The sequence below is a fragment of the Pteronotus mesoamericanus genome, unplaced genomic scaffold, assembly GCF_021234165.1.
Source record: "Pteronotus mesoamericanus isolate MK-2021 breed Mesoamerican mustached bat unplaced genomic scaffold, CSHL_Meso_final contig_2, whole genome shotgun sequence".
In the NCBI taxonomy this organism is placed as follows: domain Eukaryota; kingdom Metazoa; phylum Chordata; class Mammalia; order Chiroptera; family Mormoopidae; genus Pteronotus; species Pteronotus mesoamericanus.
Genome location: NW_026555084.1, coordinates 28,965,763 through 28,986,143, shown reverse-complemented (window position 1 = coordinate 28,986,143; position 20,381 = coordinate 28,965,763). Strand labels below are relative to the sequence as shown.

The window sequence follows — 20,381 nt, the reverse complement described above, 5'->3', positions numbered from 1 at the left end:
AGGCCACCACTCAAGGGCACCTGCTCCCGCCAGTACCTGCCAACCCACTGAGGAAAAAGCACTGTGGTTCTTCTGACCTTGGACAGACTTGGCCGGGCACAGAGTCCCTGGGCATGGTGCCCTGACTGCCTTGGGGCTCTCCTGAATGACAGGGCCCCTGGGCGGGGTCTCCACAGCAGCAGGAGCTAAAGGCCCCTCATGCCCTCCCTGCCTGTCTCTGGGCTGTGGCCAAGGGCTGAGCTGACATCATAATTCCCATAGCCGTGATAATATTGTTAATGGCAAGTATTTTTTTAATAGCGCCTCTGTGCCAGGCTCTCTGTTGGGTGCTGGGGAAACAAAGAATCAGAGAGATACTGCCCCTGCCCCCATGGATCTCTGGGTCCCAGTCCGGGGCAGGCACAGGCCGTGCTGTGGGGAAAGTACTCAATATAGATATGTCCGGTGGCTAAATATGCCCAAAATGAGCGGTTCAGTGATGCCTAGCAGCGTGGATGCCGGGGGCGGTGGAGTGAGCGGTGAGGCCATTAGCGCAGAGTGCGGCTCATAGCTTCCACCACCCCACCTGGGAGAGGGCGCCCAGGCCCTGTACCTGCCTGTGACGTGGTGCCCCAAGATGCTAAGGATTCAGCAACACAGCAACCCCCTAGGGACAAGGCCATTAAGAGTGAAATGGAACTTCTGAGGACTTCCTGGAGGAGGTACTCGGACGGGTTGGACGTAGGGTGCCTCAGCGCTGAGCTCACAATATGGCCTCTGAGAAGGGCTACCTCCAGTCTCCAGGAATCCCACCCAGCCCTGGACTATCAGAGGTGGGCCTCTGATGTCCTCTTAAGTACAGATGTCATCAAGAACCTACTGTGGAGGCCCTGATCCCTGTGGCTTAGTTGTTGGGCGTCGTCCCACAAAGCGAAAGCTTGCTGGTTCAGTTCCCAGTCAGGACATATGCCTGGGTTGCTCATTTCATCCCCCAGGGCGCGTACAGGAGGCAACCGATCAAGATGTTTCTCTTCCTCTCTTTCTCCCTCCTTTCCTCTCTTTCTAAAAATAAATAAAATCTTTAAAACAAAAAAGAGAGAGAGAGCGAGCCTACTGTGGGGGGTGACTAGTACGGACCCTGGAACTGCCCCAGAGACTGTACAACAAAAAGGACAAGTTCATGTACCAGATTCTGGAGGAGCCACTCCCTCCCCAGGCCACCCCATACAGTCAGTGACTGGGGATGGTTGCCCTACTCCCCAGGTCACTCAGTGACGTCCACGTCCTTGGGAGCCTCTGGCCTAGGGTCTCTGAGAGACCATCCGGAGACCCCCTCTCCTACTGGCCCTTCCCATGTGCCCACATGGGCCCCAGAAACCTGTGCTGCCTCACAGCACTGAGAGCCCGATGGCTGATGCTCTGTGGGTACGGACACCCCGCCCCCTCCACACATGCACACCCCTGCTACACATACCACTCACATTTCTCTGCAAGCTCAACAGACCTCAGCACCCCGCCTCCCAGAGAGGCCTCCAAGTCCCACCCCAATGGGTGCCCCCACCCTTGGCCTGCCCTAGGTTGGTGCACCTCAAGCAGCCGTTCTCCTCGGGGGTGTCAGAGACTTAGGGACACATCTCACCGCACAGCCCGTTAGGCCCCTGAGGGCAGAGCCCTAACCTGAACTCGGCCAAGAGGCGACACAGAGTTGTCAAGCATGGCTAAATTAGGGACGCAAACACTGCTGCCCTGATGGAGCCAGACCCGTGTCCGGGAAAGCCAGAGGGTGGTAGGCAGCGCCCTGGCCAAGCCGCCGCACCTGCCAAGGCTGTCCAAGGCCGGGAGTGGAGAGGAGACCAGGAAGGGCCCCAAGTGAAGGGATGCCTACAAGTCCACTCTCCTCAGGCACTTCACACCCCTCCTGGTGGCACAGCCACTGGCCCAGGCAGCCTAGCGGCTCCTTTCCCAGGAAGCTGTGGGGAACAAAGCTCCTTACAAAGGAGGAGGAGAGAGGACTGTGCAGGGGGCAGCCAAAATGTCCTGGGGAAGCAGTGATACCTGGAAGGACGAGACAAGCACCTTGCTTCTACACTCGTCAGGGGCCACCTCTTCCAGAGCCTTCCTGTCCTGTTCCCATCCCCATACTTGGCAGTGCGGGCTGTCATGCTGGGTCTGTGCGTCCCTAACCCAGGCCTGTTCAGGCCCCGGGCTCCCCAACAGTGTTCGTTGCTGGGAGGACTCGCCTGCACGGAGGGATGGAGGCGCAGGTTTGTCTGCCAGGACTTTGAGGAGGCTTTTGAGCAAGTCACGGTCCCATCCCCCATCTGGCCGCCAACCCTCAACCCTCCCACCCTATCCCTCCCCGGGCCGGGCGCCGCCCCGCAGGAGCTACTTCAAAGGCCTGTGCTCGAGCTTCCGCAGCCGGCACAGGTCCACGGCCCGCACCGCGCAAGCCGGGGCAGGATCGCGGTCGTCGGGGCCGTCCCAGCCCGGAGGTCTCCGAGAACCGGAGGGGGTGCGAGGCGGGAGGCGCCGGGGCTGAGGGGCGGGTCTTCAGAGCCCCTTGAAGTGGGAGGGTCGGGACCGCCGCGGGGCCAATCCGGGAGCGCGGGGAGCGGGGGCGGGGGCCGGGCGGAGGGGGGTCCGGGGCCGGGCGGGCCGGGGGCGGGGCGCGGCGTCCAGGAGGCGGCGGCGGCGGCGGTGGCGGCGGCTCCTTAGTGTCCGGCTCCGGCTCCCGCTGCGGCTTCGGCCAGCGATGCCCCACTCCGTGACCCTGCGGGGCCCTTCGCCCTGGGGCTTCCGCCTGGTGGGCGGCCGGGACTTCAGTGCTCCTCTCACCATCTCGCGGGTGAGTCCGGTAGCCACGGGGCGGCGGGGAGGTCCTGGATCGGAGACCCGGTCCTCGCGATCCACCCGGGACCCGTATCCCCGATGTTTCGGAGGCTCGAAGGCTAAGGGGTTTACCTGGGTGATTCGCAGAATGTAGAGGAGGCTTCCAGACCGGGCAGTGTCGCCCCAACCCCCTTTCCTCCCTCCCACTGGGCCTGTCTGCCCTATCCCTTGGAGGAGCACCCCAGGGATTCACACCCCAGCCTCTCTGCTGGCATTATTTTGGGGAAGTCACTGCAGGCCAGGGAAGGACCGCAATCATGGGACGAGGGGTCTGGACAGATCAACAGAAGCTAAGAAACACTGCTTAGACTGAACCCAACCTGAAGATTTGGGGCAAAATGATGGAGACATTCCTCCCCTTTATCAAGGGTCACTCCCAGAAGACCTGGGGTCCTCCCTGAATCTGAAAAGAGGAAGATCCATTCACTTGCCCATTCTGGTTTCAGTCGGTCTCTCATCAATGACCTCAGCTGACCTAAGGGCAAGTAACCAGGATGAATCTGGTTTCCAGGGGAAAGAGAAGGTTGACTATAAGCTTGTGAGACCTCTCCCCACAAGGCCAGGGGCCAGGAGAGCCTCATCCCAGTTCCTCAAGATCCCAGGACCATACACTGCCCCGGGCTTAAGACAGAGGAGGCAGGGAAGGGGGCCCAACGCTGGGTCGCTGGGTCGAGGCTGAGCTGAGGATAGAGAGGCAGAAGAAAGGACTCGGGCCCTGTCAGAGGGGGTGCCCATTCTGGGGGAGATGGGATCCTGGCCCAGCCTTGGGGTCCCATAGTTTGAAGGGCCAGAACAGGGGACTCTGATTTGGCCCCTGGGGGGTCCCAGCCTAGAGGAGAAAACCCAGGCCCCCTCTGGAAGGAAGTGAGGAGGGGACCTGGGAACATCTGAGAGCCATTCCTTGCTCCTGCACACCTGCTCTGCCTTTCGGGGGCCTGTGTTAGGAGAACTGAGGACCACCCTCCCTCACCCTACTGCCGCCTCTCGCCATGGGGGCTGGACAAAGCTAGCTGGACTTTCCGACAACTTTCCAGTTCTTGGGAGGGGGTGGTCACCCGGTGGAGCGTGGAACCATGGAATCCCATTTCTGGGGGCCAGGGTGACAGGCAGGCCCAGCTGTCCTGGGAGGCTGCCCACATCTGCCCTCACCCCACCCCGCCGGGTTCCCAGGGCTGAGGGAGGTAGGCCCTTAACACACCCGGGAGCCTCTCATCTCCCATTTTCCTTAGGGAGCCCTGCTGGGGGTGTGCGTGTGAGCATCTGCGTCTGCCTGGGTGTGTCATGCCGTGTGTCTGCAGAGGCAGGCTGGGGAGGGCGCTAGGCCAACCGGTGGGCCAGGCACCCTGGGCGTGAGGCCGCTGACAGGCTCAGTGGCGGTGGCTGATGGCCACAGGCGGCAGGGAGCAGAGACATCTGTTGCCCACGCGGCTGCCTGCCCGCAGAGGAAAGGCCTCCACACGTCACAGCGGCAGCAGCGGCAGCAGCGGCAGCAGCGGCGGCCTTGTTTGGAGCTGATAGTGATGCAGGCCGCTGGCCAGCAGGCAGACTGGGAGATGGTTTGCCTGGAAGAACCGCCCCACCTTGTCCCTCAAAGTCACACAGCAGCAGTTCAGGCCCAAGGAGCCAGAATGGCTGAGCCTGGGTTTGGGTGGGATCTGAGGAGATTTACAGGGCTGGGGAGCCAGAGGCCCCAGCTTGTCCCGCAGATACCTCAAGGGCAGGTCTGCAGACCCTGAGGATAAGTGGGAGTCCCCACACCCAGGGGTTTGAGGCCCAACTCTCCTGTTCTTCCAGGGCTTCCCTTACTCAGTAGGGACAGCCACACTCAGACAGGAAGGAGGCTGGCTGCCTGGCAGAGCTGGGACCATGCAACCTTAGCCCACACAACCTCCAAGAAAATTGTCCAGGGCTCCTTCCCCACACACTATAGTGATTGCTGGCTTCAGCGCATCCACAGCATTCCAGGCCACACCCTAAAGGGTGTTGGTCCCAGCTCCCCAGCAACCAGTGCCTGGAATGAGCACCACTGTGTGCCCAGCCCCCCATGGAAGCTTTTTGCCCTGATTATCTCAGATAGTCCTCACAGCGGCCCTTAGAAGTAAGAACTCCCTCTGGCCTTACATTATAGATGGGGACACTGAGGCTCAGAGAAGCTAAGAGGATATAGCCAGAGAAGCAGAGCAGGGACAGGAATCCTGGCCTGTCTCGAGCTCACTGGGACTGTATGGAATAATATGGCACCGACTCTCTGGCCCCAACCCATCACAGCCTCTAGGCTGGGCAGAGTGGAGCAGGGGCTGGGGGTGTAATAGCGGCTACAGGTGAAGGGGCTAGTTCATGCCACAGCCTCCCAGCTGACTCACCGCTCCCCATCTCCCTTCCTTCTGCCTGCTCATCCTGCACTCAGCAGCAGAGGGATGGGCTTGACTTCAACTCTGTCCTGAGCCTTCCCTGCTTAGAACCCTCCGTGGTTCCCCCCCGCCCCGAACCTAGGAGAAATGCCTGCTTTGTATCTCGGCCCACAGGGCCCACAGGTCTGGCCCCAGCTCCTTCTCGGATTTTATCTTCCACCCTCTCCTCCCTAACGATGCTTCAGTCGCAAGCCTGCTTTTACCCTCTCTCCCAGATGAGCTGTTATACATGATGACCCTTCTACCTGGGACACTCTCTCCCTCCCTCCCTTTTTGCAGAAAAGCGCACAGTAGTTATGAGCATAGGACTTGGAGCCAGCTGGCCTGGATTGAAATCCCAACTCCCGTTTATCAGTAGGGTGTCCTCCTGCATGTCTCTGGACCTCAGTTATCTCATCTAGCAAATGGGCCTGCCTTCAGCATTAATGAGACAATGCGCGGAAAGTCAGTTGGGAGAGTCACCATTTCCTGGCCTCGCGCCTTGTCTGACCAGAACTCTCCAGGCTAGTGGAGCTGGCGGGAGTTTCAGCCACCTCTGCTTTCAAGAACTTCCCCACCCACAGGGGCCTGAATGAACCCTTGTGCTGGCTGAGTCATCCTGCAGCTATTGGCCCCCCTGAGGAAGAGGACTCCTCTCCAGGGTGGGGACTGGGGTGGGGACTGGGGTGGGGTGCCCCTCCCCCTAAGCCTTTCTTTCTTTGTCTGTAATTAGGGAGGACAATGCCTCTGTCTCACCAGGTTCTTGAGAAGTGGCCATGAGCTAGTTTTGGGCAGAGCACTGAGCCCAGGCCCTGTCGTGGAGCACGTATCCATGGAGATGGAGGAGAGGGGCCTGGAGCAGAGCCTGGAGGGGAGGGTGGGGTGGAGTCCAATAGGGCAGTACCCAGGCCCTATGAGTGCACATTCATGGCGGCAGGTGGTTGCAGGTGTCATGCTCCAGAATATTCCTTGGGGCAGCCGATGTCAGGTAAGGTCAGCTCAGGCAGTGCCCACACCAGGACTATGGCCAAGGAGCTGCCAGCGCTTCAGTTTTATGCGCTCACTACTGGGCACTAGCTAAGCTGCCCCTGGCCTGGTTTCCAGAAGCTCCGCGCCGCCCCCCACCCCTGCAGGAACAGGTGACTGGCTGCTCTTTAGCCACAGCTGGGCACTGCTGGAGAGCCTGGGCAAGGATGAGGGTGCCTAGTGTCCATTTCCAAAGGCTGTGCCAGATGGGGTGAAGGGTGCCCATAGGCCTCCCCATGAGCCTAGTCCCAGCCTCAAAGGGGCCCACATCTGGGGACCAGCATTGTAAGAGGCTCCAGCTATGGGCGCTGCTCGACTCCCTGGGGTCAGTAGTGACCCTGGGGTGGTCTGAGTGCCTGTCCTGCAGAGGAAGTGGAGGTGAAGTTGTGACCCAGGAATGCAGGCTGGCACCGGAAGTAGATGGCCCTGGACCGGCCTGGGGAGGCGATGCCCCAGACCTAGGGCGGGGTGCTTACAGCATTCAGGGAACAAAGTGGTACGGGGGCTGTGCAGGGCACCGTGAGAAGCCAGTGTGGAGGCTCCCAGGGGAAACGGGCTCTCTCCTGAGACCTAAAGGATGAGGGGGAGTAAGCTGGTAATGAGGATTTGGGGTCAAAGGAAAGAATGAATGTTCCAGGGAGAGAACAGCATCTGCAGAAGCGTGGAGGTGAGAGAGACTTGGTGCCCCTGAGTACCCTCTGGACGTTCAGGTAGTTTAGATAGAGTGTGCATGGGTCGCGGTGAATGTGGGGTGGGGGTGAGAGGAAACAAGTAAGAAGCCAAGGGCACTAAGGGTTTGAATGTCAGTCAAGGGGCTACTATGTGACCTGGCTGGGTGGGGCACTGTCTGTGTAGGGTATCTGTGAAATGTCCATGCTTTGTATGTATTGCGGAGCACGTGCATCCCTGCATGTCCCTTGCATATCCGTGGGCACACAGGCAGGCTGCAGGAGGAATATCCCACTTGCCCAGCTCAAAGGAAGACGCTCTCATATATCCCCACAACCCACCAGGCTTCAGGCGCTGGAGTCAGGGTATTTAGAGCAGATGCCCCTGCAGCAAGGCCATGTGGGAACTCAGCCGGCCTCTTGGCCTGCCCACCCACAGGTCATGTGGGCAGCAGGGCCACACTGACTAGTTTCCAGTGGTCGGAGGGGGTCAAGAGCAAAGCCTGCAATGAGGCCACACAGTGACCAGTGTCCAGCCATCTGGCTTGTCCACCCCCAGGTCCATGCTGGCAGCAAGGCTGCCCTGGCGGCCCTGTGCCCCGGAGACCTGATCCAGGCCATCAATGGTGAGAGCACAGAGCTCATGACGCACCTGGAGGCGCAGAACCGCATCAAGGGCTGCCACGACCACCTCACGCTCTCCGTAAGCAGGTACGAATAGGGCCGGCTGGGCCAGGATCGCTGGGAAGGGGGGCGATGGACGGGGAGGACAGGTTACGGCCGGGCAGCATCCCGAGTGAGCTGGGCCTCCTAGCCGCTCCGCCTCAGCTGCCGGGCACCCGTCCTAAGGAGCAGTGCTTTCATGGGGGCCTGGCATGGCGCTGGGTGTGGGGGTGGCTTAAGAAGGGAAGAAGCCCCCCTTTAACTCAGGGCTGGAAGTGTGTTGGGGGACTATGGCAGTGGGTCAGCAGTCCAAAGTCAGGGCTGAAATTAAGACCTGGGATAGCCTCTGTGAGGTGACTTCAGTCCTTTCCCCACCCCTGTGTGACCGGCTTGATGACCATTTCAAAGAAGTTTCTCATTTGTTGAACCCACAAACCAACTTGATAAAGTAAAGCCTAATACAGCCCTCACTCTACAGATGGGACAACTGAGGCTCAGAAAGACTGCAGGACGCTTAAAGTCACACAGCGAGGGAGCTGGGAAGCAAGATTTGACCTCCCGTCTTTCTTGCGCCCAGAGGCGCTGCTGCTTCTGCTTAGCCACACAGCACCCCTGCCAGCCCCTGGCTGCAGTGCCCCAGCTGTCCCCACTGTGGCCCATGCCTCTGCTCGGGTTACATCTGGATGCCACGGACGGTGTAATGTTCCACAGCCCATCCTGAGGGTGAGGGTTGGGGGTCACCAAGCCCCGTATGTGCCATACGGATAGTCTAGGATGGGAAGGTCCACCTGGGTCGTCCCCAGCCTTGCTCAGGCCCTGGGTCTTTGCTCAGCTCTGATGGCAGTCGGCTGAGTCGTGGCTGAGTGGGCTCTTTCTGCCCCCGTCTCGCCTGGATCCAGAGAAGTCAGACGTAACTGCTGAGCTCTGCCACATTCACTGTTAACAGGGACTTTCCACAGCCCTCTCTGGACATGCGTGGGAGAAGCCTCCCAAACCACAGTACAGCTCACCATGCCTTAGAAATGGCGGGGGGCAGGGGGATGATCCATCGGCTTGGAGCCATGGAACATGGTGGGAAGGCTTCTGAAGTAGCCCCCGATTGTGTCTGGCCCCGGTCCGTGTCCAGACTGGGGTCAGTGCCCCTGGCGCTGCTCTCTGTGCTAAGTGGCTCCAGCTGTAAGTCCAGGCCTTGTGCGCTCCACCTGGCCCACAGCCAGAGGCCCCGGCGTGGGACTTCAGCAGAGCTGGTCCTCCTCCAGACTCTGGGATCTTAGGTTCCCCAGATGACCCCTGTGCGCCTGGGCTTCCCTCTCCATAAAGCATCATCACATTCATCACTCTCTCCCAGACTGAGGCCCGCGGAAGCCTCCACACTGCTCCGGCCATGAGTGGCCTCCGGGGCCGCCCCTCTTGGCTGGGTTCCTGGGCCCTGACTCACCTCTAGCCTTGACTCTCCTGGCTGCGTAAGGGAAGCCCCGGCGGTTTGGGGGCTGGGGATGGCAGCCGGGGGAGCGGGGGCAGCTCACAGAGGGCGTGAGTCAGGAGGTTCCCAGAGGCAATGATGTCAGGGAAGGGTGGTGGGGTGGGGGCAGGGTGGAGGGCCCCTTTCCTTCCTTCCTTCCGTGGTCATTTGTTCCAAGCCCGGCGTGGATGGAGCCAGGGGTCCTCTGACCTGTTCCGCTCTGGGTGTTCAGCCCCCAGTGTTGCCTGGCCACGAAGCAGGTGCGAGCAAATTCTCTGCTACCACAATTCCTGTCCCAGCTCTGCACTTGGGAACTGCTGCCCTCCAGCAAGTGATTTAATTTCAGAGCCCTTAGCTCTCTCAGCTCCAAAATGGGCACTGTCCCGTGATCTGGGGATTGAGTGATGATGACGTACAAACTGCGCGGTCAGGGTGAAAACCTGAGGTCCAGTCCCCGAGCCCCTTACCCCCAATTATCACAGATTCTGGTGGATCAAGACAAAAGGGGCCACGTTGATCCTCTGGGCCAGCGTCTCTGCTCCTGGGCACCTTCTCACCTGCAAGGCCACTGGCCCTTCTCCATCCCGCCAGGACCTATGCTGTGCCTGCGCCCCGAGGATCTCCAGCATGGGCTCTTTCCAGACCAGCTTCCCTCCCTGGCCTCTTGTGTACAGGGAGCTTTTATCCCCACAGGCTTTTCCTTAGGATGAGAAATGAAGTAGAGGCCCAGGTTTCCTGCTACGCTTATTTTGTCTGGAACTCAAAGCCAGGTGTCCAGCAGTCCAAGCTAATCCACACTTTCCGGGCATGTTCTGTAGGGTCGGGACTGTCCTGGCCTCAGCTCCACCCCTGGGGCCTGTGGTGGGGCCTCTGTCACCATTAATTGTGGTTCAGATGCTTTCGCACAGCTCACCTTTTGGCTGTCATTCTGCTTAACGATGGCAGGTGGAGCCACCCGCCCACCCTTAAGTGAAGGCCCGGTTGTGCGGGCCCACACGCAAACATGCAGGTTGATACAGGAATAAGCGCTTCATTCTGATCTGATGCCTGGAGCCACCCTCATGGCTCTGGGGACTTTGTGCCCTCTGACCTTCAGACCTCAGACTTGTACTTCCCTTCTGGGCAGAACTTCAGGGAAGCATGAGCCAGATATCCCCACGAGCTGCCCCAGGGTTACCCCAGTGGAGCTCTCTGTGGGTGGAGGCCACAGTGAGAGCTGTGAGTTGGGCGGTCCCCCCAGTAGCCTGGCTGAGAGTCTGGAGCCAGATGCCAGGAGTGTGGTGTTGCCCCAGGGCAACAGAGGTTGCCGCCACAGACCCCCAGAAGGTTGCGGGGGGAGAGCAACGGGCAAAGGTGAGGAAGTGCAGGATGGGTGTGGACTACACGTGCAGAGAGAGTGTTAAAAATGCTCTGCGGCGTGGGGGAGAGAGGTGGGGTTGAGCTGCTGGCCCCATGGCGAGGTGTCAAGAAACCCCAGGAGGCCTTTTGGGGTAAAGTAGGGACATTATTCCCCTTTGGTCTGGCCAGCCTCACTTCACACTGACCGGCCAGTACACAGTCCACACACCCTACTGGCCTGCCTTCCCCCTGGGCTACTGAGGGCAGGCCTGGGCCCCAGGCCTGTAGCCTCTCGGCCGGTCTGCCCTGCTTATGGCAGGTTTATGATGTTTTTCTCGCTCCTGAGTGGTGTTTGGCTTTTGGTTTCTATGGTGAAGCAGGAATTTCCTAATGGCCTGTTTCCCATATGGGCTGGGCAGACATGGGTGATGACTCTGCCGGCATCAGCAGGAGGCGGGCGCGCCCCTCAGAGCCTCCCCCACCTCCCCCAGAGCCCACGGGTGCCTGACCCCCAGGCCCGGCCTGGCTGCGGGGCTGCGGACAGGAGAGGGATGAGGGGCTGAGCTCCTGCTGATGGATGTGTGGGGCCTGGCTCTCTATGCTGGGAGGGGCGCCCTTGGGCTGAGCTTATTTAGGTAGACCACAGAGAGGGTAGATGTGGGTAGAAGATTCCGCCCTCTCTAGGAATCAGGCCAGAGAGGGCTGGAGCAGCTGGTAGGGAAGGGACACACAGCCCCATCACCGGGGAAAGCACTGGGGCAGTGTCCTTCTCTGTACAGGGGAACCAGGCCTGGTCCTGGTTGGCCTAGACCCAGAACCCAGCCCCTCTTGGTCTTAGTTCCCAGGCATAGTAAGCAGGTATATCTGACCATTCTAATTCCTGCCACAGGCCTGAAGGCAGGAGCTGGCCCAGTGCCCCAGAGGACAGCAAGGCTCAGGCACACAGGATCCACATCGATCCCGAGGCGCAGGTATGTAAGGCTCAGCGCACACCCAGGGGAGAGTGGCCAGGCCCGGACCACAGGCTTGCCTGCGCTGGATGTCCTCACCGAGATGCTCGTGTGCCCGGGCTAGACTGAAGCAGGAGGCTTCTCTGGGCCATGCATGTGCCCCATCCCGTGTTACCCCGGTGACGGGCACTCACTGGGGCCTCATCTGTACTCCAGGCAGCCCTGGATTCTGGCACTAAGGTGTCTGTGGTGGGGAGGGGCTGGGCCAGGTCTTGGCTCAGGGCTACCCCCCACCCAGCTGGGGTTCACTCAGGTGCCCAGTGATGCCAGGCCAGAAGGATGTCACCAGGCTGTGGGATGGCCTCAGGCAGTGGGGCGCTCTTCTGTTTCACCCTAGCCTTGGGCACACACCTGGCTGGAGCCAACCTCAGGCCACAGGGCTGGCCTTAGATCGTCAGGCACTTCTTGCCCTGTCCTAGGGTGAAGTTTTCTCTGGCCATCCTGGGACTGCGCCTAGCAGTGCCACTTAGCCAGGGTAAGGTAGAGTTCGGACTGGTGTGTGGTGGAGCCAGGACTGAGAACCCCAGCGCGCGGGGCCGTCGCCTCCTGGGCCTGCTGCGTCCACTCTTGCCGTGGAGGCTTCGCCCTGCCAGAGCAGAGGCTCTGCTGTGGCCTGTCTCTCACCACCTATCCCAATCCCCAACTTGCTCTGACACTTGTTCCCTACCTTTCCCTTGCTGGTAAGGTCAGATGCTTATCACATGCCAGGGAGTACCTGTTCTGGAAGGGGAGAGGCGCTTAGAGGTTCCAGAGTGGCAGAAGCCAGGTGTCTAGGGAGTCCCCTGGCTCTATCAAGGGATCAGAGAGGGCTTCCTGGAGGAGGGGGTATCCAAGCCAAGACCTGAGAGGAAGAACAAGACAGGGAAAAGCATGTGTGCCAGGAAGCATATACCAAGGCCCAAAGGTGAGTCTGTACACCATAGGTCAGAGGAAAGAAAAGTCCCCAGGGGTAGGAGGGGAGGTGAGGGGTGAGGTGAGGAGGCAGGGTCACAAAGAGGCTTTTGGTTTGCTCTATCCAGGACCTCAGCTATTCTTGCAGAAATTCATGGCCATACCTGTGTCTAAAAAGCTTTCTTTGGTACACCAGTGAACTCAGGGCCTGTAGGAGCAGGGGTTGAGGGGGGCGAGGGGGACGCGTGACAAATCAGCCCTACCTGACATGGGCCAGGCAGAGGGGAGCAGCACAGCACAGGCCCCATGCGTGAGGCTCGTACCAGGGCGGGTAGGACAAAGGGGCCTCAGCTTGCTCTGTTTGCTCTCCAGGAGACACTCAGGGCCAGCGGGCCGGGGGGCCGAGGGCTGCAGAGCACTCCCCACACCCTCCGTCTCTGACCTCTTCTAGAACTAGGCTACTGAGGCTGAAGCAAAGGGATTTTCCATAAGCAACAGGGCTGCTGCCTGTCTTTTGTACTTAAAAGGTCATGAGCTCCATGGGTGGCGAAAGAAACACCCCCCCACCCATCCCCCACAAAGCTGTATCCTCAGTAACACAGACACAGGGCCCATTGTCCCACACTGTTCCCACCCTCTGCCCTCTGCAGGGGGGAGGGGTGGCCCCAGCTGGAGCCATCAGAGGAGCAGAAAACCACAGTTGGCCCTAAAACCAGCACAAGATGCCCTGGCACCAACCCCGCATGGGATGCGACAGGGCCAACAGGAGCTTCAGGCCCACCTTCTGCTTAGAGTCATAGGAGATGCTCCTCTCAGGCCTCACATGGGAACACAGGAGGCACTTGGTATAGTCCAGAGTGGAGAAAGGATAGGGATAAGGAACGTTTTCCTGGAGAGGGCGGCGTTTCAGCTGAGAATCAGGTGATGGGTTAAGGCAAGCCAGGTGGAGCAGGCAGCCCTTGCGCACTCAGCCTGTTCTCTCCAGACTAGCAGAAGGCTGGAGCTTGGCTTCTGGAAGGTGCCATCGACTCACACCCACCTCCGTCCAAGCTGAGTGTCCCACATTCTGGCCCAGTCACGTGGGAGCTGATGAGCAAGGAGGCAGCTTACTGCCATTCTGCTCACTAACCCAACTGAGGCTTCAACAACCAAATTAGCAGCTGGCAGGTCCTGAGAGAATGCGAGCATGTGGGACCAGGTGCACCACCACACAGGGTGGGGCAGTCCAGGAACGGGGCTCAGGAATGCCCACAACAGCTGTTTATCCAACGAGCATTGCCGTGTGGCAGGCACTATGCTAAGTGCTTTGTATGCAACTGCCTCATTTTATCCCCACGAGGAACTTATGACATAGAGATCATCACATGCTTCATTTCATAGATGAAGAAACAGAGGTTCGAAGGTGAAGTGACTTGCTCAGTTAATGAGTGATGGAGCTGGGACTCATATCAAGACTGAGGTCACCATGCCCTAACCACTGGGTTCAGACCTAGAGAGGCTGCTGCGTGGGTGGCCCTGCTGTAGACTCACACCCTGCTGGGTGGGCGTGAGTGAGGGCCTCGTCCCTCCAGGTCCCCCTGACGTCCCCTTCCTGTTGAAGCCTCCTCTGGACCAGGCCCAGCCCTGCCCCCATGGCTCACGGCCCATCTGGTCCCCATTAACGGCCAGGCCAGCCTTGTTTGCCTGCTTGCCCCCCAGACACACGGGCTCGAGTGCTCAGGTTTCTCAGTGGCTCTTCTTGGGCCCAGTGGGGACAAGAGTTTTCCTGCTGCTGTTGCCTCTTTAATGGGGGCCCACCTGGGCAGTGAGAGACCCTCTCCTTTGTCTGCTGGGGTGGGGATGGGGTGGTATCACCCCCATTCAGCTGCTGGCCCACCATTCGTTAGCCAGACTCCTGCCCCGCTCGGAGCCTGCAGAAAGCTGGGCCGTCGGGCAAAGCTTCAGCTGGGCCCCTGGGCTGGAGGCAGCTTGAGCTCGAGTCAGGCTCATTTCCCCGAGGTCAGGCATCCTCTCCTCCCTGCCTAGTATCCCTGTCCACACCGTAGAGCAAAGGGGAAATTTATATGTCACCTTCCGGGCTGAGGCTGAGACCACCTTCATGGCCCAGTCGGGTTTCTCTGGCCACCAATCTTGTTCCAGCCATGGAGGCCACCGTGGTCATCTCCAGGGTGACCAGCACTGGCTCCGAGTATGCCTGACTAGCTTATATAGGTGGATTGGCTGGTGCGTGTTGTCCTCATGTGTGTGTATGTCTGTAAACACACCTCTGAGAGTGTGTGTGCCTCCCCAGCCCCAGACTCTGCAGGCGCAGAGGTCCCCAGTCCCCATGCAGACCTGCACCCACAGACACCCTCTGCTCCTCATGGGCTGAGGAGGCATGTTCAGGGCACTCCTCCCCAAGACGTTTCCTCCATGGCAGCAGACTGGCCGTACGGCAGTGGGCTGGGAGCCTTGAACCCTGGCCCTGCCTCTGCCCTGCATCTGCTGTGCCCATAGGCGGCTACCATGTTGGCTTGGGAAGCAGGAAAACAGGGGCAGAGGTACAAGCCTAGAGGGGACTGACCTCACAATGGCACATTCTGAACCTCAGCCTTCCCTCACTAGAGGCCCTTGGGCGCACGATGCTTGATGACCTTTCCTGGCTTCAGGACAGGAGTTGCTTTTCCATTTCTAGCTGTGGGTCCATCCAGTATCCAGGCCAGCTCTGGCAGGTGGAAGGTTTGGCATCAGGATAACCTCTACAAGGAAGCCATACTCTGCCTCAGCCACACCGGCTTTAAAAAGCTACTTGGACGCCCCTGCTGGTCAGAACCGTGCAGGGCTCATGAGCCAAGGCTGAGTCCCAGGCACTCGGGTTTTGTGTCTGGCTTTCCATGGGCATTTCTCATTTTGGAGGGAGGGGGAGGGGGTGAGCCAGGCCCAAGGCTCAGCCCTCCTCCATAGGTCTCCTCCCTGGCTAGGCACCATCGCCCAGAGATGCCAGCACAGGGGTGGTGAGCCAGCATCCAAGAAGGCCCAGCATAGCGGTGGGGTGGAGGGTGGGGGGGGAGGTGCGAGGAATGGCCAGAGGCCCTAACCCAGAGGGTCTCCCAGTGTCTCAGGCCTCTCTCTCTCTCATAGGATGGTAGTCCCACAACCAGCAGGCGGCCCTCAGCCACGGGGATTGGCCCAGAAAATGGCAGGCCAGGCCTGGGATCTCCTTATGGGCAATCACCTCGCCTCCCAGTCCCTCACAATGGCAGCAGCAGTGAGGCCACCCTACTGGCCCAGATGAGCAACCTGCACGTGTCTCCACCCCACAGGTAGTACCAGAAATGTGGCTTATGCGGCCACACCTAGAGCCCTTGTTAAGCCGTGGTCCCTCACATCTCGCCAGGTCCCATCCTGACCCTGATACTTGATCCTTGGGTCTCAGCTGCTTGCATTCTGATCCCTGAAACTTGCACCAGACCCCTGAGCAGGCAGAGTGAAGACTGGCGCTGCAACCCGTCCCTTCGTGCATCTCTTTCGCCCAGCACTGACGCAGCCAGAGGCCTCCCGCGGAGCCGAGACTGCGGAGTCGATTTGGGCTCCGAGGTGTACCGGATGCTGCGGGAGCCCGCCGAACCCCCGGCCGCTGCGGAGCCCAAGCAGTCAGGCTCCTTCCGCTACTTGCAGGGCATGCTGGAGGCCGGCGAGGGCGGTAAGACGCCTTCCCCCTTCCCCACCGGTCTTCCCACTCCTTGAGGGCTCTGGGACCGTCCGCCTTCCGCCCCTCAGCGGCGCCTTCGACCCCGCGTCCTGCTTCCCAGCCATCCGCCCCTCTCTTGTCTCTTCGGCGTGGTCCCACACCCCTCGCGGCGCCACCCCTGGCGCGGCCTCTTGCCCCACGCCCTCCAACCCCCGTCCCCGGTCTGTGTGCCGATGTTCCCGGAAGCCGGGCGCAGCCCCACATCCCGCAGAGGTGAGGTTTTTGCCTTTTCCGATCTCCGCCCGTCCCCACCTGGCTCATGCCACCCGCGTTCCGGCTTTCAGGGGAGCGGCCCGGGCCCGGCGGCCCCCGGAACCTCAAGCCCACGGCCGGCAAGCTGGGAGCCCCGCTGAGTGGCTTGCAGGGGCTGCCCGAGTGCACACGCTGCGGCCACGGCATTGTGTGAGTACCCATCCCTGCCTTCCCCGCCCAAGCACGCTTACCCCTTGACGTGCCCCGAAGCCCTGCACCGGGCGTGCCCGCGAACCTGCCATCCAACGCTGTTCTCTGCTGGTGTCCCATCAGGGGCACCATCGTCAAGGCGCGGGACAAGCTGTACCACCCCGAGTGCTTCATGTGCAGCGACTGCGGCCTGAACCTCAAGCAGCGCGGCTACTTCTTTCTGGACGAGCGGCTGTACTGCGAGAGCCACGCCAAGGCGCGCGTCAAACCGCCAGAGGGCTATGACGTGGTGGCGGTGTACCCCAATGCCAAGGTGGAACTCGTCTGAGCGGCTCCCAGAACACCCCCTCCCCATCTCTGCTTCTTTTAATGGCCCACGCGGCTCGTGTAAATATGTTTGCCCCCTGCCTCTCTAATAAACTCCCTCTACTAGGCTTCGACCATGTCAGTGCCTTGGCCTGCCACCCTCCAGCGCAGGCCATGGCTTCCAAGGGCTACCTCTCTTCAGATTCCAGGTATGTCCTGGGCACTGGGAGCAACAAACAAGCAAGGCAGGCACTGTGCTGTTCAGAGAGTCCACAGCCTAGGTGGATGGCAGACTTGAATCACAAGGAGCAGTTTATTCAAAGAGGCAAGGTCTGTGCTGCTGTTATGGGGTCTGACCTCGGTGGAATCTGGGAAGGTGTCAGCTGAGAACTAAGAAATAAGGGGAGAAGCCCTGGCTGGTGTGGCTCAGTGGATGGAGCACGGAGCCTGTGAATAAAAGGATCGCCTGTTGGATTCCCAGCCAGGGCACATGCCTGGGTTTCAGTCCACGTCCCCAGTAGGGGGCGTGCGAGAGGCAACCACTCATTGATGTTTCTTTCCCCTTCTCCCTTCCTCTCTAAAAATAAAGGAGGGAAGGTGAGGAACCGTGTGCGCAAAGGTGTGGCAAGGGTGAGCAGAGACAGGAGAGGCCCCGTCTGGCCACCAGCACAAGCACGGGCAGCCCCTTGCAGCCACAGGAGGGATTTCCCCGAGGTGTGTATAACTGGGAGACAGGTCAGGACTCTGGGCGGCATCAGTCTCCCTGCATTCTCTGAATTCTGGTGTTTCTCCCTTTCTCCCCTTTTTCTTTCCTTTTCCCCTCTCTCACCGCCAGGGAGCGCGCCTAGTGTGGGGGGCGGGGCGGGGCCGGAGGTTAGAGAAGATTTTCGAACACTCGCCTAGAGCCGCACCCTTCAAGATTCTCTGTCTTCATAGCTCAGGGTAAACACCCAGCTACGAGGCTGGTTTGTTACAGCGTGTGCGGCACCCTCGAGATTCTCCCGGCTCGGTAGCAAGCATGCCGGTACAGGCTCGCGCTTTTTAAAAACGTTAATGCTGCCAGAGCTTGTGAAAAGCGGCTGCTCACGCCCGAGGATGCTCCTGGACTCGGGGCCATGTGCAGGTCCGCTCCGGGCTGGAAGCAGTCTGGTTTATTTTGGTCCTGGTTTACTTAGTGATCCCAAAAATGCACGTTTGTGCTTTTGCCAATTTTGTGCTATCACAAACCGAAAAGGACTGTTATCAGTTCACACTCTCACCATCAGCACATAGCAGTACTCATTTCCTCGTGCTCTTGCCAACACAGGACATTTTTTTTTCCTTTCCTTTTTGGCCAGTCTAACTAAAAGCGATTGTAGTTGCTTGAAGTTGCATTTCTCTAATTACACGTGATGAACATTCACTCAAATACAGTGTTTGCTGCTGGACGCCGAGGGAGCAGCGGGGAAGGGTGGTCTGCCCCAAGAGTTCTCGTTTGAAATGCTCTAAACCCTTCACTATTTTTTCTGAGGGTTACTAAAACAGGGGAAAAATAGCAACTTTTCATATTTTTGTAAGAATCTTTGTTACCCCACTGATCTATTTTCCTATTCCTGTGACAATATCACATTGATTTAATTACCACCGCTTAAGAAAGAACTTGTTGTGTTTACAAACGTGTCAAGGCTATTATACATTTTCAGTTGTCAGAGGTTTAGATAGTATGTCACGCTGAGGGAAAACCAGCAAACCAACGTCTGAACCAGAACTGGAGTTGCCCTGAATCTAGAGATTCTCTGAGAACTGGCGTAGAGTCCTTTCCTCCCGGGGAATACTGTGATCTGGGATAACTGTCCCATTTATTCAGGTGCCGAGAACGCATTCTTATCAATGTTTATTTCCATTTTCTTCTTGTATAGCTTTGTGTTCCTGCATTAATTTGCTCCTAGGATTACTTCCAAAAGCTGCTCGCGCTGCTCCCGCCCCTCCCGCCCCTCCCTGAGGGAGCACAGCCCAGGGTATCGCGCAGGGGCCCCGTGTGAGAAGTGAGGCGGGAAGCGGGGCCGGTTCTGCGGCTGAGCCCGCCCCAACCTTGTACCCTTCCGCTCCTCCCGGGGTAACAAATGTGCGGCGAGACCGTGCTTGTAGCGGACGGAAGGCCCGCCCCGGCCGGCAACGCGCGTGCAAGCACGCACGCACGCACGGACGCACGCATGCGTACTCACGATCTCCCGCCACCCGTGCCCCGGGGCTGCGTCCGACTGGGAATGGACGGTGGGGCGTCTGCCCTTCCTTCGCCACCCTGCCTTTCCCTGCGGGAAGGGTCCAGGCTCCACCCTGTCGGCGCGAATGGAGGAGAGGATGGGCAGCCGGGGAAGCCATTAGGCCCGGGAACCGGGTGGAAATATAATGGAGCTACGCGCACAGGCCTCCAACCAGCTCTCAGACCCAAAGCCTCAGGGGCTCGGCTCCCGGCTCCCCGCTCCCCACTTCCACCCACCGCCCTATTCTCTCCCGCCGCTGTAGAGCCACCAGCCGCGGGAGCTCCCCGTAATGCCGGGATGCGCAGTCACTCCCTCCCTCCTCCCACGGGGACTGCCATCCAGGTTGAGGGGTCCTTGAGTTCCCGTGGCACCGTTCGACACCCCCAAGACCAACAGCTCGACTCTCTCAGGGCTGCGGCCAGCAGAGCAGCCTTTGCTTAGGCAGGCATCCCGGTGCGGGGTCGCGGGCATCGCGGGCAGGGTCGGTCGGGAGACGAGCTGCAGGACGGGCGCGAGATGACAGGCTAGTGTGTCCTCCCCCTGGTTCACTACCCAGCCTCTGCTCAGTGCCCCAAACACGTTTTGTCCAGGGTTCCTAATCGAGCGCAAATGTGATGGACTTGAAAATCTTAGGACAGGGTCCCTGTAGGATGTTATCTCTGTTGACCCAGGGTTCTGGTCCTGAGACGGGGCAAGAGAAAAGACAGTTTGGGTTCCCCAACTCAGAGTGCCTCAGCCTACCTGGGCCAGGCCAAACTCTAATTATTGTCCCCAAAACTGCCTCTCTCTCTCAGGTCCTCACCTCTGGGAGCCTTTGCCAGAGACTTGGACACCATCCTCTAAACCCTCACCTCAACCACCCCACCCTACCCATCACTCTGGGCTTCTGCCTCCTAAGCGTTTCCGGGGCCCATTTCAGGGCAGCTGGAGGATTCTCTCACTCCCTTGTTTCATGGACCCCTCCGTGGCTCCCAGAGCCCTGGGGATGGAGGCCCAGACTGATCAGTTACAGGTCTAGCATTTGAAACTTCTCTGACCTCAGGCTGCTGACCCCTTGGTCTCATTTCCCCTGCAGCATCAGGCGGTTCCCCATTCTTTGAGCCATCCTACCTTTTCATATGCCTCATACCTTCTCTCAAGCTCCAAATGCCTTTATTCTTCTCCATCTGGCAAACTCCTACTCACTCCTCAAGGCCCAGCTCCACTGTCCCCTTGGTCTGCCCCTCCCCAGGCGGAGGTAGTAGTTCCCAGCCACATGCCCTCCACTCCATCCCCTCCACAACCTGTTAGCAGCTTGGTCAGAGCCTGGCCCAGACCTGCTTCCGTCCTGCGCAGGCGCCAGGCCAGGCACTGAGAGTACAGGAGCTCTGAGACCAGCGCGCCC

The 20,381-nt window shown here is 59.5% G+C and overlaps 1 protein-coding gene across 2 annotated transcripts; it reads left to right on the top strand.

Moving 5' to 3' along the window:
• The first annotated feature begins 2,663 nt into the window (after positions 1-2,663).
• Positions 2,664-16,848, top strand: PDLIM4 (PDZ and LIM domain 4). Of its 2 annotated transcripts, XM_054567997.1 has the most exons (7): positions 2,664-2,824; positions 7,512-7,663; positions 11,305-11,386; positions 15,437-15,618; positions 15,832-15,998; positions 16,331-16,448; positions 16,572-16,848. In XM_054567997.1, exons 1-7 carry the CDS (start codon positions 2,732-2,734, stop codon positions 16,774-16,776), a joined length of 999 nt encoding a protein of 332 aa, XP_054423972.1. In that variant the 5' UTR covers positions 2,664-2,731; the 3' UTR covers positions 16,777-16,848. The 2 variants fall into 2 exon arrangements, with proteins under 2 accessions (XP_054423972.1, XP_054423973.1); XM_054567998.1 differs by lacking the exon at positions 16,331-16,448 and having other exon boundaries at positions 16,572-16,642.
• The last annotated feature ends 3,533 nt before the right edge of the window (positions 16,849-20,381 follow it).